Below are 26,446 nucleotides of genomic sequence, written 5' to 3'. Positions count from 1 at the left end.
AGTTGCGAGTCGGCGGCCACAGCGCAGTTTTCCAGTCCCGTGTTTGCTGTGTCCAACTTTTCCATGGCATTCACACATTCCTCCGGCCGCTTCCTGCTCGGTGTCCTCTGTCCTTCCTCCGTGTGTCCTCGCCATGCGTTCCTATTGTTCCTACACCCTTCCTCCATCCTTTCATCGCTCTCTATCACTCGCTCTGCCTTTCTTTCCCTCTGTCCATGACACATGACTAACCTGTCAAGGCGCATTGTACATTGACTGAGACTGACATTTTTATTATCTCTCTTTCATGCAACAACTTTGAACCTTTAAACCGACCATTTGTCAAGACTGTTTGTGAAGGTGTTTTATTCTGCGGTAAAGCTTTTTGTATTTGAGAATTCCGCTCTACTATTGTCGTTTTTAGCAGTTGAAATTGAAAATTTTGTGTAAAGAAATGGACATTTTAACAATTTTTGCCAAAGGTCTTTTGGAAGTACCTACACTTGCGCCTGAACTTCAGATTGTATTTTTCAAAAGTAGCTGCAGCATTGAGTAGTAGTAGGGTGACCAGATTCCCCACATTAAAGACTGGGACCCAATGGGAGTTTGTGTGGGGAGGGGGAGGGAGGGTTGACTTTTTTCTACCAAAGTTGAATGATAAAACCCTAAATAAAAGTCTAATGTCAAATTAAATGAACCAATCAGCTTTGAGGTCATGGACTTGGTTCAGACTCTATCGAAAATGGTGTGTTTGACGTACAGATGGCCAAAAGTCATTTAGTGCTTTTGAGAAAACCCGGGACACCTGGGACAGAGCTTGTGTTAAACTGGGACAAATCAATGGTTTTGGAGAAATCCACTGGGATATGGGACAGAGGGCTCAAAACTGGGACCATCCCGGGTAAACTGGGACATCTGGTCACCCTAAGTAGTTGTAATGGTGTTAGTAGTAATAGGGGGAAAAAAACATGTATTAACATGTATTAATCAGTAATAGTAGCAAATGTAGTAGGGATGGGCGAGACCACATTTTTTGGAATCGAACATTTTTGTCGATACCGATACCGATACCGATAACGATCATTTCATATGGGTGAATGTATTTCAATCAATATACATCTCTAAAACTGGCTATTTTATACAATTAACTGGTCAATTAAAATGATATTACTTTAACTGGTTAATTAAACAATACTAATGTGAAATACTAATACATAAACAAAATTTTAAATTAATACTGATTAAATGATTAAATGACAAACAGAACCTGAAACAGAATGATATGCCTGGCTCAGTTCAATCCTTTGCTGTTGTAACTGTTTTGGCTCAGAACAAAGAAATAAATCATCCTTTTGTGTTGATAATTGTTGCCCCGCCTTCTTTTAGAATACGCAAATTAGTATCGATACTTTTTGCCCAATATCGATACTTTAAAAATAGCCGTTTGGTATCGATATATCGATACTTTGGTGTCGATCCGCCCATCCCTAAAATGTAGTTGTTTCAGAAGGACCAAATGTCTGAATGGATGGGACTCTGGGAAGTACACCAATAGTACTACAGTACGTTTCACAAGTAGCACTAGTACTAGAGTACGAGTAAGAGAAAACTTTATTCAACAAATTCCCAATTCAAAGGAACTCTGGGAAGCCCAACAATAGTTTTGGCACCAGAATAATCGTAAGTTTTTTGTTTTTTTTCAAGTAGTAGTACACAAGTAAAAGCAGTCGCAGTGGACAGTAATTGAAAACTTTTAAAAGTATAACAACCGCAGCCGCAGGAGGGATAAAAACACCCTCTCAACTCCACCGAACCTCCAAATTAGCCGACTCTTCACGTGGCGCGCAGTGACTTCTGAATGAGCCCGAAGAAGTTTTAAACAAAAAAAAACAACACCGAAAAAAAAAAAAAAAAAAAGTGTTTCCAATCCTTTCACCTTGAGATGTCCCCTGGCCGTGGCACAGGCGGCGGCGCGGGGCTTTCTTTCTTTTCTCTCTCTTTTTTTTTTTTTTCATCTGTTAAACGCTGGCGTGTTTGATAGTTTGAGGTCTATAGCGGGCGCCGCGCGGGAATTAATGTCATTCATATGCCCCGCGGAAATGACTTTTGAAATGCATATAATCTAAAAGATGCAAATGAGCCTGACTTTGTGCACCCTGTTTAATATGAATTATCATTTTCTGAATACCTATTATTACTGCCTACATTTCTCCAATTATATTGTTCTTTTTTTGGGGGTGACTTTTTTTTTTTCTTCTTTTTTTTTTGCACGAGGGACGCAGAATGAGGCACGTGCGCGGAGGGGAGGGGGTGGCGCGCACGTGAGGGCTGTTTTTTAATGAGTAGTAATAAGGATGCTAATGACCCAGGCCCTTCTCTCTTCCCTTTCTCTGTCTGTTTTCTTTGTATCTTTAGCCTTTGTTTTTTAAGAGTTTTTGTTTTTTAGCAAGAGGTGGAAGTTTGTCATAATATTCATTCACCTTGTGGCAATAGTGGGTCAGATGGTGCGAATGAAACAAAACAGAAGAATAAGCAGAGGATCTACCTTGAACGTGGAGTTGCACCAACCCAACGCCCTGTCGCTGTTTGAGAGGGCAGCGCCACCGTTTGTCTGCTCAGATTTCCTCTCGTCTAAGTCACTTAAAAGGGCTGACATTAAGAAAGATGTTTGTTTTTTTGTTTCGATTGCAGTCTATCTGAGAACAACTTCATTCAACATTATTTGAAGCATTTCTATTCGAAATTTCTTTAGTTTGATCATTTTTGTGATGTTTATAGTTTCACTTCCTTATTGGACACGGACAGGAAGTGACATAGATAGAGACGGCATCTCGTCATAGAAGGGGGCGTGGCTTCGCCGAGGGGGAAAATAGAATCTTTAGAGAAACGCAATTTTCCACTCTTTATAGCCATTTTCTGGTGGAATATCAACTTATTTATCACACATAAATAGAGTCAAGTGTAAATCGGGCCCATATGGATATTTTCTCACAGCAGATTGTGCAGTAAAAGTGAAAAAACAGCAGTTGTAGCTAGCGCTAGCTAACCGCTAGCATTAGCCCGATGCTACCATGTCCATGTCTTTGTATCATTATTTAGTAGAAACTATGTTCATATTTCAGCGTTTGTTACAGTAGTTTTTGAATAATTAGAGAAAATATACATTTTTTCAAAATTGTTTTCCCCCTTAACTGTTTTCAAAAATGACCATATATGGGTGATTCCAGAAATGCCGTCTGTATCGGGAGGGAAACAATTTTGCTGTGTCGACCATGTTAAGTCAAACTGCTCTGGAACTTTACCTTTGTCTGTGTCACATCCTGTCAGTAAATGATAATTATTACTTACAACAGATGTTTTTCATCTAAATAAGTCATGTTTTCAAAAGCATTAAAACCTGTCATATGCACTTTAAGAACCTTAGTTCAGCAGTTCCCAAAGTGGGGTCGGAACCCTTCGGGGGGTCGCGAGGCCTCAAGTGGGGGTCCCCAGATAACTTCATGAAACAAAAAGAACATTTTTTACAGTTTTTTGTATATTTTTGAGTGTAAAACAGTTGTGAAATCCATTCAATTATGCAAAAGAAACTGTTTAAATACATATTAACTTAAAGGGACTATACAGAGTTTAAAAACGTTCAAATGAAGTATTTTCCTCTACATGTTTCAACAATGTCCTAATGTGTAAAATGAGCCTCTAAAATCCTGCACTGTCACTGTCATGCGCAAGCTTAATATAGAAGGTGCAGTTACACGTTTTACCTGAGGTGGCAGTAGTGAGTATAAAATGGCTAACTTGCATCTAGCCCCTTTAACCCTTTTGAAAACCTCTTACACAAATGATTATCAATTTACTTATTCTCTCTCTTGGTCTACAAGACTTGTCAACAGCCGCTTCGTACAGAAAAGTGTCTATTTCGGCCCTTACAAAACTACAAAACTTTAAGTATTTTGAGCCCTAAACGCAAGTTAGCCTTTTCTCGCCAGTGTTTTTTTTTTCATCTTCTGCTGATGGAGTTTAGTAGCAAGATGGAAAGAAAACAAGTCAGTATTATCGCTTTCATAATTCTGAGATCTGCTCCAAAAAGTGCAACGGCGAGTCTCACTCATCCAATTTTCATCAGCTAAAAACATGGAAGCGCTCAAACAAGTTAGCGCTGCACATTTAGCTCCCCCTCGCGCTCACCAACATCCGCCCCCGTGACGTCCTTGGAATATTTTTCAACATTATTTTTCCTATTCTTTTTTTTTTTCTCCCCCAAATTGAACGAAGGACCTCTCTTTTTTCAAATGAATTACTCTCCTAATTTATTTATACTCCTCCATAAATTATTCTATTAATATTAGCACGCTCCAAAATGACTCCCACCACTTCTTGTTCCCCGTCTCGTCCGATTAATTAGCGCGCTTGTCACTTTGGCAAAGATTTTTCTTTTCCGTGATCAATTATGAAAGAGACATTCCTTTTAATACAGCGCCGTAGATATTATGAATATTTTAGCTGCAAGACAAAAGTCACTTGTGCAGTTGACTGTTTTGTTGTAAAAGAAAAGAAAAAGAAGGGTATCTTAAGTTTTAATGTATCTTAAGTAAATTCAAGTGTCAAAATTACGAAAATACAAACCAAACTTTCCTGTTTAAACAGTGTTTGTACTGAGTGAAGGTTAATACGAGGCTACTAAATAATGTTACTGCTTCTAAATGGTAAATTCACTGCTGATGGAACCATGGTTACGCACGCATTCCATCCAGAAAACCCTAACAAACGATTGATCCTGTGATGGAAAGTAAAGGCGCCATGTGCTATTCACCCATACAGCCGCTGGGTCACTGAAAGGTTAAGAACACAGCGATGTCTCATAAAAAGTTCCATAATCCACCTTTAAATAGTATTTTTCTTTCAAGTAAGCTTTGTGAAAATGAAAGTTGCCCATACAACTTTGCATTGAATGAGAAAAAAAAAATAAACTTGTTAAAATATCTTCATACTGCCTTCTTAAGGCCTATTCATACTCCACAAGCTCCACAGCTCCTGTTCGGCGGGTCTTGCTGACGCATCAGCTCAGCAGAACTATTTCGGCAAGGCTGCGAGGACTCTGGCTGTGATTGGCTGGATTTTTAGTGGGCGGGGTTATTTTGGCGGAAGCGGGAAGCGAGAATCCAATGTTTACGTCCTAGCACCGGTGCGGAAAACGGAGACAGCATGGATAGTTTTCCGGTAAAATACTTCGCTGAAGGATTACAAGGACACGCAAATGGCAACAAAGTCCTGGAGAGAAACACACGGACATAATAAACCAGCGGGAGGTGTGGCTAAACATAAAGCCAATCTTCAAAATGTTTGCAATACCGTGACTGATACTTTTTATAATAGTTTAAACTCAAATAGCTTGTTTTATTTCGGTCATTCCTTGTTTGTTTTGGCTGCGGAAAAAGGGGGGCGTGGCAGTTCGGCAGAAACACGTCTTGTGGAGTATGAAATGTCAGAAATGTCAAAACGGTTTTCACATTTTTTTTGTAGGACAGGCTTACGTAGATTTGCCCGTCAGTACTCACCTTATTCCGAAGGTTCCCGCGGGGGGGCCGCCATGAATTACTGTACATACATCGGACTACAGGCGTCCAGAAAACAAATCAGTGACTACACGGACACAAAGCCGCCCACAGAAACAGTGCAGTGTTGAGTTGTTGGTGCAAATGAATATTGGTCATGAACACAGATGCCGAAGGATTGGGGCGTGGTTGGGGAGGGTGTGTGTGTGTGTGCAGTTATATGCATGGTCCTTAAAGTGGATGTGCTTCTAATGTAGTCGCACAGCCTCAGTCCGTATCTGTTTACAGCTCTGTGTGACCTGGCCTTGAATGGGAAATTGACTGTGCATCGTATTTTAGCGGTAAACATTTCCCCTCGATCTCTACTCAGTGAACGGACTTCGCGCTCTACCGGGAGTGTCAATACAATGCAAGTGTGTCCTGGCCTTGAATGGGAAATTGACTGTGCATCGTATTTTAGCGGTAAACATTTCTCCTCGATCTCCACTTACTTCGGACTCTACCGGAAGTGTCAATACAGCGGAGGTGCCGAACTGTGTCAAAAAGAAGCAACTCTCTGACAGACTCTCTCTCTCCAGGATGGTGTCCCAGGTGTGACATAAGGTGTAGGCCCCCGTCGTCCCGGTTCATCGATGTCGGTGCACGATTCCTTAGCTTGAGGGCCCATGTTACTTTACAGCATGAAGGTTATGGGTTTGATCCCCTTCACGGGCTGGACTGGGCCTTTCTATGTGGAGTTTGTGTCTGGGTATGTTTCCCTAACCTCTAAAAACATGTACAATAGGCCAAGCTGAGGGAGAGTGAGAGTACAGGAATTAGCTCATGGTTTCCGTACGTCCTTAACATGCACTGTCCTAACCAAATAAACAATAAACAAACAAAAAAACAGATTCATCTCTTAACCCCAAACTGAACCGAGCACACTTTCTCCAGTTTGGCTTTTACCCAAATCTAAAAGCTTCTTGAAGCGTGACAAAAATTCGACGAATATGAGGATGAAAACGTGAAAAAAAAAATACAAAAATGGGACGAAAAAGTGACAAAAATGCCACAAAAGAGTAACAGAAAGTGACAAAAGAAAGCAATGAAAAGAAATGTCAAAAAAGTGACAAAAACACAAAGAAAAAGATCAATTTCAATTAGTTTTGTAGGTCTTAGCTTTCAAATGAGGTGTCTGTAAGCTTTTAGATTTGGGTATAACTGAACCGGATAAAATGCTCTTGGTTAAGGTGGGGGTTGAGAGGTTAAGTAAAAGGAAAAAAGAGAATAATAATAGCCTAAATGGAGTCCAAACTATGTAAAACAAAAGCTCCGAACGATGGTCAATTAAAGATATTTTTTGCGGTCCAGAGTATATCATATTTAATTTTTTTATTTTGTTTTTGGAGGGGATGGGGGGACTTAATTACCATGGCGACGGCCTCGACTCAGTTCAAAAGTACCCAAATTCAATTAATTTGCGCGAGTGGACATGCTATCATTTTCTCTGCGTGGACTCCTTTCAAAGTCAGCCCTGTTTTTTTTTTTTTCGTTATTTTTTTTTTTTTTGCCGCCTTTTACTTTTCCAATTTCGTTTGATTAGGCCGGCTCTGATCCAATCTGTTAATTAAGCCGCAAACGCAGAGACTTGAAAGGCTCGATACGTAAAAAAAATTAAAAGCTCCACTTTGATTATTATTTATTAATTTCGAGCACTGTTTTACCGAGACCTGGCTATTATTACTTCTGCAGGTATATCTGTGGCGCCCATCGGCTTTGGAATGCAAATTCTCTTTACCCCCCCCGTTCTGATCGCTAAGTGAAATAATTTGAACTCCGTGACGAATCGGACGCTCGAAACTTTTTCTCATTTCCACGCCGCGAAAACGCAAATCGAGCCGGTTCGAGCCGCGAAGTTAATTACGTTCGGTGGAAAGTAGAGCGATATCAGTGCTTCGAAATGTGAATGAAATCTGCTTACCTTGTAGTTTCTAAAGGGGGTATTATGCTAAATCAACTTTTTCTTTTCTTTTTAACCATGTTACAATGTTGTTCCCTCATCAAAAAACAGACCTGGTGCTGTTTTTTGACCCCTCTTGCGCATCTTTGAGTGATCTTTCAGTCTTCGCCAGTGCCCATCCTCAACAATACCCGCTCTTTAGAAAGTCCATCAACTTCATCTTCCGTTTTAAAGAACAAATTGCAAATGTAATCGCAGTTGCAATGGACTTGGTAGAAAAACTTGGGATTGTGTCTCAGATTGGTGACTGTTTTTAGCTAATGTTAGCCTTTAACCTCTTAACCCCCTCCTGAACCGAGCACTTTTCCTCCAGTTTGGCTTTACACAAAATCTAAAAGGTGCTTGGCAAAATAGCGACAAAAACGTGACAAAAATGTGTGACGAAAACGCAAAAAGAAAGCCATAAAAGACAACAAAAATGTGACATAAATGTGATGAAAAAAGTGACAAAAAAGAGCCACAATAGAGCAACAGAAAAGCATCAAAAAGGCAACAAAAAAAGTGTCAAAAGGTGAGGAAAAAAGTGGCAAATATGTGTGATGAAAACCCAACAAGAAAGCCTCAAGAATGTCAAAAAACGTGTGGAAAAAGATCAATTTCGACGGTTGTGTCGGTCTTAACTTTCAAATGAGGCGTTATACTGGCCTCTAGGCTGTGACCGTGTGGGTTTGGGTAAAGCTGAACTGGAGAAAAGGCACTCGTTTAAGGTGCAGGTTAACCAAGTTTAGCTTACCCCAAACATGTTTAAATGCTGTAGCAATCCGCCAATTTGAAAGTCAATTTCTTTAGATTTATAGTAGAATATTAACAAGATGAATTTGAGACTAACGTACGGAAAGGGATTGATCAAGAGAACAATTAAAAAGAATAACTCATTTTCACATTGAGCCAGCTCCACCCATACATTGCGTTATGCTATAGTTAAGTTACCAACAGTAACTTTAAAGCTAGTTCTATGAAGTCCAAAAAAAGAATCTTCTCTAATACGTATATTCCTCCGCACCTCTAGCGCTATGAGGAGTCGACATAGCCTTACTGACACCCTTTCTCCGCGGCGCTTCCTGCTTCTCTCCCACGGCCCCGCCCCCTGGGGGTATTTGACCCCGCCCCTTTCGTTGGCGGTGAAGGTTGTTCTCATAAAGAGCCTCGGAGGACGCAGCTGTTAATTGCTCAGAGCCGCTGCGCTCTCACCACATCCACCGTTTTCTACATTTCTCCCTCCCCCCCCCTCCCTCCCTCCCCCGTCTCTCTCCGCAGTACTCTGGCCTCTAGTACGTTCCGACCCTCTAATTGAGGGACAGGAGTTGATTGTGGGAAGCTGATCCCGCCTCTTTTCCTCACGCTGTCCTAGGGTCCAGATCTTAACCCCAACTGAGAAGCTTTAGGATGTGCTGGAGAAGGGATGGCGCAGTGGTCACTGTCTCCCATCATCAATACAAGATCTTGGTGAAAGATGAATGCAACACTGGATCTTTTAAAATCGCAGAGGTTTATTGGAACGTCAGAAATCAAAGCTGAAGGCGGTCCAAAGGTGGTCCAAGAAACATTTGAGCGTGAGCCTTTTTGTCTACAGACACAATTTCTATTAGAATCGCTCTATGGCGCTCATTCCGCATATCGTGATAAAAAATCCTGGAAGAACATGATGCGGTGGGATACTATACGACTTTATCAATCACAAAATGGAGAAAAACAAACAGTAAGTTGCTGTACGTTGTGCAATAAAAGAAAAACAAGGTGCAAACAAGTGATAATAGAATATAGGAAGGAATGATGATAAACTCCTTTTCCCAGTCTGGCATTTGGAAAGATCTGTAACCATTCTTCCTTTGAAATATATATATATATATATATATTTAAAAAAAATCATAAATACTTTTGATTGATTGTTCCAACTCAGCGCCCCAACCCCCACGTCGGGCACCTCTTCCCAATCCCTCCTTCCAGAATTGTTATGTCTAGCTCCTGAGCCCCTGATCTATTCCCTGTCCACCTTCCCCTACTCTCCCCTCTCTTTTCGAGTGAACCATGAGCGTCTGGGCCCTCTCCGAAGACAAAGTCCATGTTTACAGAGCGCGTAGAGATTAGCCCGCTCCGCTCAGGTGCTGCTGCGGCGGAGGGCCATAGGTAAACACAGCGTGCATTCCCCACCGATGAGATAGACGCCAGTGACCGGGGCAAGCACACAACTCGCGCAACTCCTGCCCACCCACCGCCCCCCCTCCCTCCTCACCGCCTCGTACCGCGGCGGAGCGATCGACCAGCCGCGAAGAAGCTGCCGGGGCCCGGACGGACGCACACGTGAACGCATCGCACCGCAGCACAAATATTTGCACAAGGAGCGGGCTTCGGGCGCACCTCATTTATCTGCCCCGCTCAAATCCTGCCGCGGACATTCCTAAAGAAGCGAGAAACGCCGGCAAGTGCAGAGGGGAGAAGAGATAGACTTTCAAACTTTGTCTCCAGCACCACTGAGTGTTCGGTGTGTAGCGTTCGAGGCGACATATCGGCTGGGAACAGAGGGGCGATCGGCAATTCAGGCAAGGCATCACGGTGGAAGAGTAGTTAGCAATCTTGGCAAACAGAGAGGAGGTTGAGGCTTTGATTTCTGGACCGTGTCGAGCCTCTTGTGTGGCGTATGCACAGTTTCCACATGTCTGGTATCATGTCAGAGAACCTATGCTCCTCTACCAACCTAAAACATGTGCATTAGGTGGGAAAGTTTCAACATTAGGGGAGCCAACTCTCCCAAAAAGTCCTGCTGTCTTCCCTTAAATTTGCAGACACTGTTTTACCCCATGACATAATGTTTTTTTCTTGACTTACTAGTTAGCCTGACGTCTTACCGGTTAGCCTGACATTGCCATTGTGCAGACTGACAGACAGCCTGCAGCAGAACTTCGCTAACCTCTCATGGAGTCTGTGTCTGGATAATAGCGCTCACCTGTTAGCGCTGGAGCCTCGCCAGGCCAGACACACACATATAGCATTAGCTTCTTCTGTTAGCCAACCTGTTAGCGCTGGACAGCAGCCAGGGTAACAGTAGTAGTTGCCTCCAGCGGCGCTGCTAGCACTGTAGTATTACAGTGCTGTAAAGAAGACTAGACCTGGCTTTTGTTGTAAGCCTGGCTGTGTTCAAGGCCAAAAATTCCATTCAGGAAAAAGGAAGTCAGTCAATTCACAGATAGGATAGAATGGATTCTTTTGTTAGCGTATGCTTAGGGCCATGTATTTATTTCTATTTAAACAAGGAGCTTCATAGTATTGAGTAAAACATATATATCATTGTGATTTTTGTACTTGACTATTCATGTAGCTTTGAAGCCTTCTTGAGGCCTCCACTTGATATGGAAGTCTATTTGTCTATCTACCAGAGGTGGAATCAGACCACTGACAGAAAAACTGCCAGAAACTAACAAAGGTAACACTTTATTTTACACTACCCTTGACATATTGTACCTAACTTAATTTAGTACAATGTAATGTGCTCTGTAACAATGTGTAATAACTTGTACCTATGGGTTAGATACACAATGGAATAATATGTATTTGTAGTTTGTAGGTGCATAATGTAATAAGACATAACTCTAACCCTAAGGGTCTTGTGTCTTATTACATTATGTACCTACAAAGTACTAATAAAAGTTATTACATGGTCTATCTAACCCATACACATTGGTATCGTGCACATTACATTGTATTAAGTTAAGTTAGGTACAATGTATCATGGTACTGTAAAATAAAGTAGCCCACCGGGACGCCTTCCTTGAAATGCCATTCCAGTAATTTTGTACATAGACTGAATCATGCAATGTATATATTTTTGTTATTTTGTGGCAAATAAATATTAATTAGACATTAAATCCAAATCCATTCGATTTAGACATTTTCAAAATCGCTAAATCTTGAGAAAGCACTTGTTGCATATTTTCAGCACATTTTGAAAAGAAGAATTAATAGTCCAATGGTGAAAATAAGACTCAGCGCTGACGTTTACGACTTGAGGCTACAGCAAGGCTTGACTTGCCAAAAGCTCTGACTCGACTCGACTCGACTTGACCCCATGACCAATTCACTTGGACTTGCTTGATAACTACAGTACGTAGGCTCAACAGCTGTGCAGGAATGAGATGACAGACAACGGGCGGGCAGTAGCAGACAATTCAAGGCTCAAGTACATAAGAAATGTCAATACACGTATTAGAGAGTAGAGCAATGTTGATCTTCTAACGTAACGTGTTTCCTGCGTAGCTATCCAAGTAGGAATTTCGAGAACAACGAGGACGTCATTTCTATATTTACGAATTCCTATTGTATTCTATCTCCAGAAAGAAAGTCCTAAAATCTAACCAACACCAAGACTTGCGTGGGTAGCCAGCGTTCGAATAGCGCAGCACCTTGCGCCAAAAATCCCCTGGTTATGTAGCTTACACACTGACGTTTTTGGCCTTTGTTTCGGGGGATTTGACGCGTCAAATTCCTGCTGGTCACCGCTCGTCACGGCCGCAAAGCCCCTCTCCATCTCGCCCTGTGTTTCTGCCAATATCTATGTGCCTGTTTGTGTGCGCTTTGTGTGCGTGTGTGTCTGCGGAGTGCATCTGTGTTTACAGCAGCTTAGCGAGATAATGCGTCTTTATCACCTCCCTCCTCTTGTGGGAATAGTTGCGGCGGGGGTCCCAGCGCGCCTGTTTCGGTTTCCCGCGCCTTGCATCAGCTCGCAGGAACGCATTTGGCTTATTAGGAAGAGAGAGAGGGGAAGAGGCTGCTCTATCTATACACTAAATCACACTGTAGACTTGAATTAGTAGTTCCTATTTGGCTATTACAGTTAGCAGCCAATACAATATTTGTTTTACAGTATGTGTTGCATGATGGCCAAGTGGTGTAGGCTGTAAGACTGTATGAGATTATTGTTTTTAATATGGGAAAACAAGCTTAAATTGAAAAATTGTATTCAATCAATATGGGGCTCTCTCATTGGCCTTATACCCCCAGCCCTGGTTTCAAAGTCAACTTGGTTAACTTCTCTCACCAGTTTGAAAGAGTATGATTGAGGACTTCAGTTATTGATTTAGACCAGTGCTTTTCAACCGGTGTGCTGTAACTCGGGACCCAAAAGTTGGTCGCGTTACCCCTATCAGTGGGTCACAGGCCCTTGCCAAAAATTGCAGCAGCTGGATTGTTTTGATGCAGTATGCTTTGATAGCCCATCTCATCCCCATAGGAAGTACTTATCCCCCAATCAGGAAAGACTGCCACTTGACATTACTTTAAGAGGGTCTTTTTAGATAGATAGATAGATAGATAGATAGATAGATAGATAGATAGATAGATAGATAGATAGATAGATAGATAGATAGATAGATAGATAGATAGATAGATAGATAGATAGATAGTTTGATCGTCCTTAAGCTGCACCAGTTGAGAACCACTATTTTAGACAGTAGGACTGAAACATGGGCAGGCAACGTCATCAGCCCTCCTTCCATGGCTCCTGCGGACATTTTCAGAAAAATGATCACACAAAACAGAGAGATAAACACTAAAAACACAGAAAACATGGTCAATGTCTTTGAAAAGATTATTGGTGACAATCCGTAGCCCTGTGAGTGAGGGTAAAAACACTGTTCTGGCCTCAGCGACATGGGTTCAAGCCTTAAAAAACAATAAGTGAACACCTACAGAGCCCTTTATGTAGTGCTGTATATATAACTTTTTGTTCAGAGCAGTGGTTGACTTTGGGCCCTCCCATCATTCGACAATTTCGGACAAACTCAGCCTGCAGCCAACCAAGCTTCCCTTTCCCCTTGGCCAAGAAAGTACACACTGTTTAAAAAAAATAATAATAATAAAACAAAACTACCATGCACCCCCCACCCCCACCCTCCCGGTGCTAAAGATGATTACTCTTGTATATTTTCGGGAACATCGGCGCGTGTCCTAACAGGCTTACGAGGGCTGTTTCTCATCAGTGTGAGGCATAAACAAGCAGGGATCACCTATAGCAGCCAGCTCTGAGCTCATCCATTACAGATGAGAGGGGGAGAGGCGGGGTGGGGGGGGGGGGTGGGAGGGGAGGTGTCAGGGCCTTAGACAAACATACAGTCATCAGAAACATGCCCAGTCTCCTTCTGTCGACGTTACCGCGCCGTTACCGTGGGCCAACAGAGAGGCGGGGGGAGCGCTTGATTCGTCCGCCTCCAAAAAAAAAACATTCTTTATCTCTCTTGATGTGCTGCTGCTCCCTCGGGCCTCAAGCGGCAATGTCTCCGTGCACACGCTCAGTGCAGAGTTCAAAAACCGGTGGGTTAGTGGGTGCAAATCTAGCTTGTCTTAAAAGAGTAAGAATAGACTCCAGAGGAACAGAATCTGCCAGTTAATACGTTGTTGTGTGTGACCAGATCTGAAAATCAAGGTACAAATTTTCTTCACAGTTCTTCGAAAGTTATATCAGCCAGTTTTAATCGCATCGTTTTGCGTTATATCCAATCAGCTTCCCCCTGATCATTTTGAGTAGCGCGGTTGTAGATCTCAGAAAGCACAGATCTAAGTGTTGGGACGAAGAAGGGTACTCGCCTACTCCTAACCTACAGCTTTCTGACATTCCTTGTTGCCTTTTTGCTTACTGTTAATATCTGTACAAAGTTGATAGTTCAGCTCGCGGGGATCTTTGCATTTCAAAACCATCCCTCTCCGTTGGACTAGGCAGAACAGGTCGGGACTGGCCCCGGCTCCTCTCCGCTGCCAGAAACACTTATGGCAATGACTGCGTGTGACGGCCCTAATTTGAGCCTCTTCTTGATAGATTTATGCTCCTGCCTTCTCCGCGACCTCCATTACACCGGCTTATGCACACCCATTACAGGATATGACATAGCAACCATCCTTTATGCCTTCCACCAACATATCTCCTGGCCCCGTTCCGCCATTAGGTCCCTGGCTACCTGCGAATCTCTTACTTCCACTTAATGAGGTCAATGAGTAAGAGTAGCCAGCAGATGTGCGCGCAGTACATTAGGTAGTAAGTTGCGGACAGTGCCTGCGGTGATTCATTTTGAGTGGGAGGTGCGATGGAAGCTGGAGTCGAGTGAAAACCCAATGGCCCAACAATATGGAAGACTTCACAAATTCCATATGATCTTTTTTTGCCATTTCTTTTGTCGGTCTTTATCCTCATCCTCTCACGACCAAATGTCCTGATCCTAGTCCGATATTTTCTCAAATCTAAAGAAATACTTTGTGACTGTTGCTATGTTACTGCTTGTTTTGCATGTTTAAGTGATGACAGTCTAGCATGTAAAGCCAATGTAGTCCTTGCATCACAAAGTTTGCCCATAGCAGGTAGCACAAAAGAGTGACGCCAAGTTGCAAGATAAGAATACAAACCTGTTATAACCTCAACAAAACATACGGAAAGAGAATGACGTCCATATTGAACCTATTTGGCAGCTAATCGGATTTTCGGAAACACAAGTTCCTAGGCGACATTTGAGTCCAATTTGATGGTTGAGGTTGGAGTACAGTCGTAGTAGAACGAGTTGCAAAGGCAGTACGCGTAGCTGTAAGAGCGACTAAAGCAGGGCAGCGCTTGTTTCATATGGGACCTTTGGGAGCGGTTTGACCTATAGGGCCGGACACTGGAGGCGGGGCTCGGCGAAGAGGAAGGAAGAAGGAAGGCGAGAGTGAGAGCGCACACACACCATTAGCTTTAAAGACTCCCCCTGACAGCGAGGAAAAAGACTCTGTGATTTGTAGGTTTCGCGAATTGCAAAGGCGCTCGCGGTACTAGAGGTAATGACTCAGGATTGGGGCAAAGTATTGGAATGACCTCCTTGCTGAGAGGATAACCACTCTGCCACCGCATGAAGGCAGGATGCGCACGGTTCACACAAAGACAGACTAACCCACGAGCTCCTTTTTGAAAGACAGGGGCGTGAAGCTGTCGAAAGTGTGTGTGAAAATGTTATCTCCATTGGGTAATAAAATGTCTTTCATCGCTTTCAATTACCACACACTATGAAGTATTCATAAACAGGCTTTCCTAATCATTTGTTAGTCATTTATAAGCACCTAAATAGTGATTACTTGTATTGCTCAGTTCATGGATACAGAAGTTTAGCGATAGGGATGGGCGATACCACATTTTTTGGAATCGATACGATACCGATGGGGTCATTTTTGTCAATACTTGTCATTTCATATTGGTGAATGTATTTCAATCATTATACATTTCTAAAACGGGTTATTTTATATAGTTAATTGGTCAATTAAAATGATATTGCTTTAACTGGTTAATTAAACTATACTAATGCTAAATTAAATACATAAACAACATTTTAAATTAATACTTAAATGACAAACAGAACCTAAACCAGAATGATATGCCTGGCTCAGTTCAATCCTTTGCTGTTGTGACTGTTTTGGCTCAGAACAAAGAAATAAATCATCCTTTTGGGTTGATAATTGCTGCCCCGCCTTCTTTTAGAATATGCAAATTAGCATCGATACTTTTTGCCCAATATCGATACCTAAAAAGTAGCCGTTTGGCATCGATATATCAATACTTTGGCATCAATCCGCCCATCCCCATTTGGCGAGTCTATCTTCTTCTATCGTCTTGAAACACATAAGGCGTTTTGAGAGAGTTTACAGAGAGTTACAAATGCGGTTCTGTTACACAATTAAGTTGAGATGTGGTTATATACTTTGAACTGACTCATGCTATTGCGAAAGACAAGTTCAAAGAAAGGCCAATGTCAAACCAAGATGTGTTTGGAGTTGTTGGAGTAAAGTTTTGGAATGAGAGGGTGAACAGAACGTTCGTTTTTGATTATTGTTGAGTTGTTTGATGTGGTGTGACGCTTAAAGGTGCACTATGTAGCTTTTTATGTGAAAAAATTCAAACGATTTTTGCGTGTATTTGACCTTTACGTGACTCCGCAGCTTCATGGGTGCAGCATGGCACCTTTGCTTCCCCTCACAGTGGCCTCTATGATGCTCCAGAATCAATTGTTTTGGGGTTTCTGGCAAGTTTCTGGTACGAACCCCTAAAACAATTGATCCTGGAGCGTCATAAAGGCCACTGTGAGGGAATGCTGCACTCATACAACCACTGGGTCACTAAAAAGGTCAAACATGCACAATATTAAGACTTTTTTTGTTTCACCTAATAAGTTCCATAGTGCAACTTTAAGCATAGGTAGGTATAATCATTTTATCCTCGAAAAAAAGAACAGGCTTTGAATATGAACAACCCAAATAAAGTTGATTCATTCACTCTAGAGGAGACTGCAGCGGAGACATGCACACTCCATAATCACATCTTTCTGCTGAAAATAAATATCATTTCATTAGACATTATGTTAATCTCCCATAGCAGATGTCTATAGGCCTCATTGAGCAAGCGTCTGGCACTGTTTCTCTACGAGAGCCACCAGCGCTTTTCCACGCTCCTGCCAAATGTAGCTATACTCTTCACACACATACCAACAGACACACTTCACCTGCTACAAGCCCAAAAAAAAAAAAAAAGTTACGAGCTCTTTTATCATTCCCACCCTGGAGGCATGTCTTGAACGCAGCCCAAATTACTTTAGCTACAAAAATACCTCAATTGCGTTTTGTGTACACGCTCCCAAATCCAACCATCCATCGTAAACTTGCTAACATCGTGTGTGTGTACGTGTGTGTGTACGTGCGCTACCTGTGAAGCCGGTATTGTTAATTCTCTAAAACTGGAAAGCCAGGATTATTAGGAGATTCGACACGCCGCGCGCTTTGTTTGACGGTTTGTTTTGTTTTGCCGCCTTTTCCCCGCGCGCCGCTTTGACGTCTCGTACCTCTCGTCTCTCCCACGCCGCCGCGGCTAACGATGGCGACGATCCTCGACGTGAAGAAGAAGCAGAAGAAGAAGAAGAAAAAAAAGAAAACAAAATAACAACACATCCAGGAAAAAAGGCAAAAGCAAAGGCGCGTTTTGTTGCGGTTTTCTCGGGGCGAAGAAGAAGAAGAAGGTGTCCTAATTAGAGAGAGCGCCCTCTGAAGGTGCATCAAACCTTTTTTTTTTTTTTTCCTTTTTTTTGGGAGTTGTTTTGTTTTTATCAAAGCTTCAACCTAGCTCCTCTGGTTTCGGCGCGGTGCACAGGAACACGCCACCTCTGATTATGGGGGAAATGTGTGGGTTATTTAGCGGTGGAGGCGCGTGCTAACAGCCCGCGTCTGTTTAGATTTGTGCCGCCTGTGATCTCCAACCTGCCTCCCTGACTCGGAACATTTACATAAGAAAAGAGAGAGGGAAAGGGAGAAGAGCAGGTGGAGAGCCTGTGTGGACGGAGCGGTTTAAAGCAAAATGCAGCTTTTAGGAGTTTTCTTTCGAGACACGCTGGTTGTTCAGTAAAATGAGTACGAGAAAAAGCGAGCGATTTGGACGGAGTGTGCTTGTAATGATTGTGGATTGTTTTCAAGTTTGTCAGTCGGCAGATTGTCCAGCCTCTTTACTGTAGTGGAGTTAAAACGGTTTGTCAACAACAGGGAAATACTGCATACAGAACATTATTATGGACGGTTCTCATCCAGTGTTAATTTCGTCAGCTATAGCCGCAGTAATGTTTTGCTGAGTAAAACTTGATCAAAGAAATGAAAAGGTTCATACTGTCTTCTTAGTTTAAACTATTGAAGATTGTTCTTTTAGTGAGACAGTAGGGAGAGCTTGCGCCCCCTACTGACTGACACCTTCTCCATGATGGCATCCCAGGTGTGGGACAGTGTTAATTTTGACGACATATTTTATTTTAGTTTTAGTCTTAGTCTTTTGACTAAAATGTAATTTAATTTTAGTCAAGATTTAGTCAAAAAAACGTTTCAATTTTAGTCTAGTTTTAGTCGACTAAAATTGCTTGTCAATTTAGTCGACTAGAATTAAAGCAGTACTAAGTAACTCTTCCCCCTAGAGGCCATAAGCGCAACTGCAGGTGTAGTAGCAAGTTGCGATTTTTTAACTTATTAATTGTCTTGGAGAGTAAATACTACACTGACAGGAAAGGCGAAGGGAGAGAGGGATATTGTGCATTCAATTATACAATGGAAATATTTTTTTTCACTCAAACCTGGCTGTAAATACTGTTTAAAGTGACGTTAGCCAGCAGTTAGCTTAGGTAAACACGTTACTTAGTACTGCTTTAAGACTAATTTAGTCGACCTATATTTATAATATTCATGATAATCTTGTTCCTCAGGATCAAATTGCCCCTGACACAGCTTTTTTTTATCTTTGTTACTATCAAGTGGCTTAAACTTCAGTTGTTTCTGTACCAAAGGCACATCCTGTTAGTATCTGGAGCACTTACAAGTTTTATGTTTAAATATGTGTGATGTTTTATCCTTGTATAATGTGTTTAATGTGTCAACGAGTTCTCAGAATTGCAAGACGAATTTACCCACGGGTACAAATAAATTAACCTAACCTAACCTAACCTAACCTAACCTGCTTCATGGAGCTGCTCCACATGAATAAAGCACAAACCTGTTCATTTGGCAGTGAATTTACATGATACGACGCTCTTTCAGACGGTCAATAGAAGTTTGGATGATTTTAGTCTCTCCTTTTCATTTTTATTTAGTCTTATTTTAGTCGACTAAAATATCTGGACATTTTAGTCGTAGTTTTAGTCTCATGAAAAACTTTTAATTTAGTTTTAGTCCAATTTTAGTCGTCAAAAATAACACTTTGACTAAAATTAAGACTAAATGTTTTAGTCGACAAAATTAACACTGGTGTGGGATAAGCTTTCCTCTCCATCGTCACGGTTCATTGATGCACGTTTCCTGATCTCGATGGCTTCTCTGATCCAGCGGTGGTACTTGTTGTCCTAGTTCATGATGTGGTCGTGACATCAACATCCACGAACCGGGACGAACCCTTCTCTTGTGTTTAATCTCTCAGGTGACTCAAATCTAACCCCCCCTCCTCCCTTTACTTTACCAGGTGCCAGTGATGATGGTGGAATCAGCTTCGGAGACCATTCGAACGACGCCGTCCAGTCAGAATGGAGTCAGCAGCCTCAGCAGCCAATCGGACGCCGGGGGAGGCCGAGAGGGCGGGTCTAACGGCGACACAAACGGAGAGATCAGCCCGGTGGACTTACTACACCTGCAGCAGCAACAGGTATGTGCTAATGACCGGTGCTTGGCGTCCACTTCATGCTTTTCTGTTTTACTGTCGGTCTTAAGACTAGTTTTATGGCGTCTTTTTACCTTCCAACCCAGTTTACGCCATGATCCCGCCCCCTGCATTGTTCTAACCCTAACCAAACCCTTTCCCTGACCATAACACTGCCCCAACCTTTGTTAGAAATCGCAATGAGGCAGCTTTACAACATTCATTTATCAGTATATTAGCATTACATGTTAATTAACATATGGGAATATATGTATTAGCATTAGTCTCTTAGCACTAACATATTAATAATAACATATTGGCATTCACATAATAGCCTTGGCATTTGAACATGAATTAGCTTGAACATTAATTAGCTTTGATATTTTAGCACGAACAAATGAACATTAACATATCGGCATTCCCATATTAGCATTAGCATCTTAGCATTAACATGTTAGCATTAGAATGAACATTCTGTATTAACATGAATATATTAGCATTGCCGTCTTACAATTAATATATTAGCATTAGCATCTTAGCATTTATATATTAGGATTACCATCTTAGCTTTAACATATTAGCATTGGCATCTTAGTATTAACATGTTAGCAATAGAATGAACATTCTGTATTAACATGAATATATTAGCATTACCATCTTACAATTAATATATTAGCATTAGCATATTAGCATTTATATATTAGGATTAGCATCTTAGCTTTAACATATTAGCATTGGCATCTTAGTATTGGCATCTTAGTTTTGGCATCTTAGCATTAATGTATTAGCAAAATTATTATATATATTATTAAATATATTATATATTATTAGCAGCATTAGCATCAACACTAAAACATGACCCCACACTCACAATCCCTTGCCTGCATGCTTCTCATTTGTCGCTTATCCCATCGTCTGTGTGCTTTGGTGAATACTTTGGACTTCAGCATGTTTAGCAACGCCCTGTAAAAGAAAAAAAAAATTCAAATGTCAAGGTACAAGCTCCCATAATAGGTACCTCTTTTTTTTTTTTACCTACTCAGTACTGCAGTCAACTGATTTTGGTCCGTTCCCTATTCATCCAAATACCTTGCGCCAATACATCCCCACTGTGCACTTGCTAAACGCTTTAAATGTCCTTCATACTTTGTTTACTCCTCTGTACTTCTTGACGCTTTTGCCTGCATACTACGACATGTTGTGTAACTCCGTGAGAAAGTATGCAGGGCCCTTTTTATGAAGCCTGCCGTGAACAGGTTTTCCGTATATATACAGTACAACGCTTAGAAATACGCCGCGTGTGTTAAAGTCAATGCTCGGTGACAGGTTTTGCTTGTTCCGCTTTAATTAATGCTCCATAACGTGGCATTGGCGTCAACTGCGCCCGTGTTCACCTATCTCCGCGTTAGACAGTGAACAAGCTAACTTAATTACTGCTACAAGGTCTACTACTCACTAAGTATGTTTACATGCAAGTGAGATTATTGGCTGCGAATAAATTAGAGTCTATAAGATCTTTTTTTTCCCCTGTCTCTGTAAGAAATGAAACAAAAAATAGATATAATTTTGAGTGTGCTTTAATAACGCATTTCAGTTTGGGTTTTTCTGGTTTGGACATGGTTTACACCCAGTTTGGGGCCATTTCAGACCCTTTGTAGCGATTTTCAGTCCAAATTCAATCTTGTTTTACCCCTGGTGGTACTTGGAAGGACGAATATTGCATGAGGTGGTACTTGGTGCACTACAAAAAGTGAATATCAAGCATTGGCTTAAATGACTTGAATTGAGGAAATGTATCTTGTTTTGAGCGGTTTTCAGACACTTTTTAGACACTTTTCCTGATCGGACCAAGTTTACTTTGCTTGTTTGAGGACATTTCAGACCAGTTCTTGGGTTAAATCTCGCTTGAAATAAGAAAGTAAAGTTGCCAATGAGATAAGACCAATTTTCTTACCCCATTGGCAAAGAAAATGACCTGAAATAAGGACAAAATGTATCGAAACGAGTCAGAAAAATCTCAGAACAAGTGAAATGAACTTCTTAACTAGTCAAAACAACTACAATTTGGATTATTGTGCTCAAATTGAGATGTTTATACTGATACTGATTTATACAGCTTTGAAATTGAGGTAGAAAGGTAAAAATTCCATCATGGTAACGATCGTAACTGTGCCTTTGTCTTGGTTTTTTTGCTGATATCTTTGTCATTACTGGGACAATCCACATGAAACAAAATCCAATTATTTTCTCATGAAAGGTGGTGACAATAGTCAAAAAACATCCTCGTGATGTTTGTCAGATGGAAGGACTTTCAGCCATAAGGTGCATGTGGCGGGTTTTGTGAATCTAGTCACTGCAAAACAACGATCAATTTTAGCATTTGTCAATTTCCTTTTTGGAGATGACTCTACCGTAGAGTTGTACTGATACCTGAGATCTGAGATTATGACCTATTCTAATTTCGCAAATGTACAAATCTGCAATTAAAGTCCAGGATTACTGAAAACTGACTCCAGATTGGAATAACCTATATCCATAGCAATAGCATCTGGATTAAAACCTTTCCCGAAAGCAGGCAAACTGCTGGCCAACTCAGCTATTGTAATTCTTATAATAATTTGAAGCTCCCCGTCCACAGCTTGAGAATCACTTTGAGAAATTGGGTCAAATTAATTGTAAATCCAGGCATTTTTGAAGGAACATGAAACATCAGTTTGGTTGGAAGTAGTAGATCAGAATAGATTCAATCCATTACTCTAAAGCTCAGCGCATCCAGCTGGACCAATTCTCACAAACAATCATCTCCACAGTAAAGGAGTTCAAGTGCTTTGCCCCCCCCCCCCCCTTTTTACTCCATTAGTCCTGTCCGAAAGTCCTAGCACATGACTGCTTTATTTTGAAGTTTCCTTTGGACGACTCACTCTGCTGCCTTTACACTTTGTCACGCGTCCAGCTCCCTGTGTGTCCGCTCATTCACACTTCCACATTCGGAAAAAAAAAACACACACACACACATTGGAATTCGCAAACTTCCCGTAATTCCCTGGAACAAATGCCGTGTCCTATTATTTTTTTTTCTCTCTCCCCCTTTTTTTCCTCATTCCTTGCTTTTAAAAAAAACGTTTCTGAACGGCTGCGATCGGGCTCCGTGCAGGACACAGCGGGGACGCGAGACACAGGCTGCTTTTGATTCGGCGGGTCAGGACCTCGGCAACCGGCGAGACCGTCCCTCGAGTGGCCTTTAATGACGGAAAGTGAATCACGTTGTTAGTCAGAGCGCAGATATGTGCGGCTGACGGACGGGCGGGCAGAGGCCTGGACAAAGGATGGGGGGGACACTTGAGGGTGCTTTAGCGGAGGTTTAATCATGCCTTTAGATCCAGACTGTGGGCGTCAGAAGCTTTTACAAAATATATATTAGTTGAGCGTGTTCATTTCAGCAGGACCTTTTGTTGTCACTTATATGAATATTTCAGGGAGAACAATCAACTTCTGGGGCCCCCTTCCAAGCAGGGCCTCACAGCGAATGCCCAGAGAGCCCACCTTCTAGCTGCAGCCCTGCTATTAAGTACAATGAAGGATGAAGTGTGCTTTAAGTTAAGGTCAATACATTCCTGTTAATTTTATATGAGCCCAGTATTATAGATTATTTCATATTTAGCCAGATCACACTTTTAAGACAAGGCACAGCAGGTGAAGATGTACAATTTTTCACGCAGTGGAGATTTTTAGCTAGATTTCTCCCATAACATCTTAGTTTTAACCTCAGAAATTCATGAGTATAGCAGGGAAGGCGACTGAGATGGGACTGTAATCCAAACATTTTCTTGGATTTTCTCAAAATTAGGGGTTCTTTGGACTCGTCTGGACTCTTAACAATGATATTGAAGGTTTTCGCTGTCTTTCAGTATCGAGTTTCTTAACTGTTTTGGACCTCCGCCTGAACCGAGCACATTTCATTCACTTTGGCTTAACCTAAATCGAAAAGCTACGAAAATGAGCCGAGAAAGAGGATGAAAACGCAACAAGAGCAACAAATACGACGAATATGAAACAAACAAAAAAACACACAAAAGAGAAACAAAAAAAAGCAATGAAAAGAAATGTCAATAAAGGTTGCACCAACACAGCAACAACATGATTTCTAGGTCTTAGCTTTCAAATGAGGCGTTACTCTGGCCTAGAGGTAAACTTTTGGGTAAAGCTGAACTGGAGGAAATGCACTTGGTAAAGGCGGGGGCCGGTTAAGAGGCTAATCTTTGCACCCCAAACAAGACAAAAATTGATTTTTTTTACGGATCCATTGTCTAAGTCTATGTATAGATACAGACGGCATTTCCGGAATCGCCCATATATGGTCATGTTTGAAAACAGTTAAGGGGGAAAACAATTTTGAAAAAATCTAAACTTCAAAAACTACTGTAACAAATGCTGAATTATGAATATAGTTTTCTACTAAATAAAGATACAAAGACATGGGGAGGAGCAAAGAAGTTCCACAGCCCATAAATACATAAAAAACGGAGAATGCTAACATGATGCTACATGTTAGCATCGGGCTAATGCTAACGGTAGCTAGCGCTAGCTACAACTGCCGTTTTTTCCACTTCTACTGAACAATCTGCTGTGAGAAAATATCCATATGGGCCCGATTTACACTTGACTTTATTTGTATGTGATTAATAAGTTCATATTCCACCAGCAAATGGCTAAAAAGAGTGAAAAAGTGTGTTTCCCAAAAGATTATATTTTCCCCCTTGGCGAGGCCACGCCCCCTTCTATGACGAGATGCCGTCTGTGTCATACCCTTTGTTTTTGACCAGATTAATGCAAGCGAATCTGAAAATGCAGTTTTTTTGCAGCTGAATTATCATTAATCAGACACATGGTAATGAATCGGCCATATTTGATTTATTTTATTGGAAGGACTGAATTTAAAACGTGTGAAGGTGACGTGTGTTGGGCCCGTCCCATTTGTAGTTTGAAGAGAAGTGGGTTTCCAGCACTTTATTGTCTTTTTTTTGTAATCGAGATTGGGAACATCGTTGATACGCAAACTTTCCGGACAACATACTCCCGTGCAAGCATGTGATCCAAAAGAGATCTGGAACAATCAGCACACGCTCCTGTAAATCTGCAATCGAAAAGTGATCCCCCCCTTCATCCGAGCCAACAAACTGCTCCATCCTCTCTCTCCCCAGCTCCTTCCCTCCTTGCCTTCCTCAGCAGCTTTCTCCGAGGAACGCTTCGCTCCTCGCCGGGCCGCTCGCACAAAGCGCCCCTTTCTTCTCCCCGTGTTTTTGCACCTGTGTGTCTGAAGAAGTGCGTGCGTCTCGGTTTGGTATTTCCTTTTTTTTTTCCTTTTTTTTTCTCTCAGCGGCTTTACCGACCACAAACATACATCCCCTTCTCACTTTCCTCCCCGTCTCTCACTCTTCTTTCTCTCTCCAAGAACCTTTCCCCCACTTCCCTCCAAAAACGAGACGCCATAAGTGCGGCCATTTTTCGAGTAATTCCGCTTTTTCCTTTTTTTCTTTTTACTCGTCTGTTTCAACCAATTCGCAGAGATTGACTAAATGCGAGTCGTCGTGAGGTATGTTTGCGAACGGTTGAAGTTTCAGTTCGGGGGGGGGGGGGGGGGGGAGGGTCTGTTTGTGGTGGCGCTCGAGTCGGGACACACCTGCGCCGGTCCTGGCCAATGATATTTTGGACTTTGTTTGCTTTTAGGAAAGGAGTTCCCGTTTTTGAAGTAGGCTAGTTTTAACAAAAAGTGGACAATGCAGTTTTATGGTAGCGGCGTTTCCACTGAACTCACTGCAAAAAGTGAATATCAAGCATTGGCCTAAATGACTTGAATTGAGGAAATGTATCTTGTTTTGAGCGGTTTTCACTCATTTAGACACTTTTCCTCATCGGACCAAGTTTACTTTGCTTGTTTGAGGACATTTCAGACCAGTTCTAAGGTAAATCTCGCTTGAAATAAGAAAGTAAAATTGCCAATGAGACAAGTTCATTACAATTTTCTTACCCCATTGGCAAAGAAAATGGCCTGAAATAAGGACGAAATGTATCGAAACGAGTCAGAAACATCTCTGAACAAGTGAAATAATCTTGGACAAATGCCCAAGAACTTCTTAACTAGTCAAAACAGCTCAAATTTGGATTATTGTGCTCAAATTGAGATGTTTATACTGATCTAGTTATGAATTTATGCCTTCACATTTTGGGATTGCTTCACTTTCATAAACAAGGTGTTTCTTTACTGTTCAGATTTCTCTAAGGACTTATATGGGAAATTGTATCTTCAAGGGACTTTTTCCTCCAATATAACAAAAAAAAATCCTCCCAATGCAGACTGATCGAGACAATTGCATCTAATGTGTCAAAGAAAAACAACACATACATTCAAAGCTGGTTCTATCCAATTTCTCCAGACTTTGTTGCCCAACTATTTTTGGACATTTTTAACATAAACCACCTCGTTTTATATGAAAAGTATGACAATAATAACTTCCTACACTTGTATTGCGCATTACAGGCCTGTGTCACAAGTCTCTCAAAGCAGGAACTTGCCCTTTGTTAGGCTAGTTCGCAAGGTGTATGGACGATTTTATTAACATGGTCAATAATAGGAGACAAAAAAGGGGGGTCTGGGGGTCTCTCCGCAAGAAAATTTCAAAGGAACTGACAATTTTAGAGTAGCTCTGAAGCACATTAACAGGTATTTCATCTCAATTGTGTTTCTCAAAGTCATCTGAC

At 41.6% G+C, this 26,446-nt stretch overlaps 1 protein-coding gene across 5 annotated transcripts in view; it reads left to right on the top strand.

Moving 5' to 3' along the window:
* The window catches only part of foxp4 (forkhead box P4), a 196,263-nt gene that overhangs the window by 53,260 nt on the left and 116,557 nt on the right, over window positions 1-26,446 (top strand). For all 5 annotated transcript variants that reach the window (XM_079582163.1, XM_079582159.1, XM_079582162.1 and 2 more), the window contains one exon: window positions 19,514-19,693. In XM_079582163.1, coding sequence (XP_079438289.1) covers window positions 19,523-19,693 — 171 coding nt within the window. In that variant the 5' untranslated portion in view covers window positions 19,514-19,522. The remainder of the gene's footprint in view (window positions 1-19,513; window positions 19,694-26,446) is intronic.

Source organism: Gobius niger (genome assembly GCF_951799975.1).
Source record: "Gobius niger genome assembly, chromosome: 24".
In the NCBI taxonomy this organism is placed as follows: domain Eukaryota; kingdom Metazoa; phylum Chordata; class Actinopteri; order Gobiiformes; family Gobiidae; genus Gobius; species Gobius niger.
This window is presented reverse-complemented; position numbering and strand designations above follow the sequence as displayed.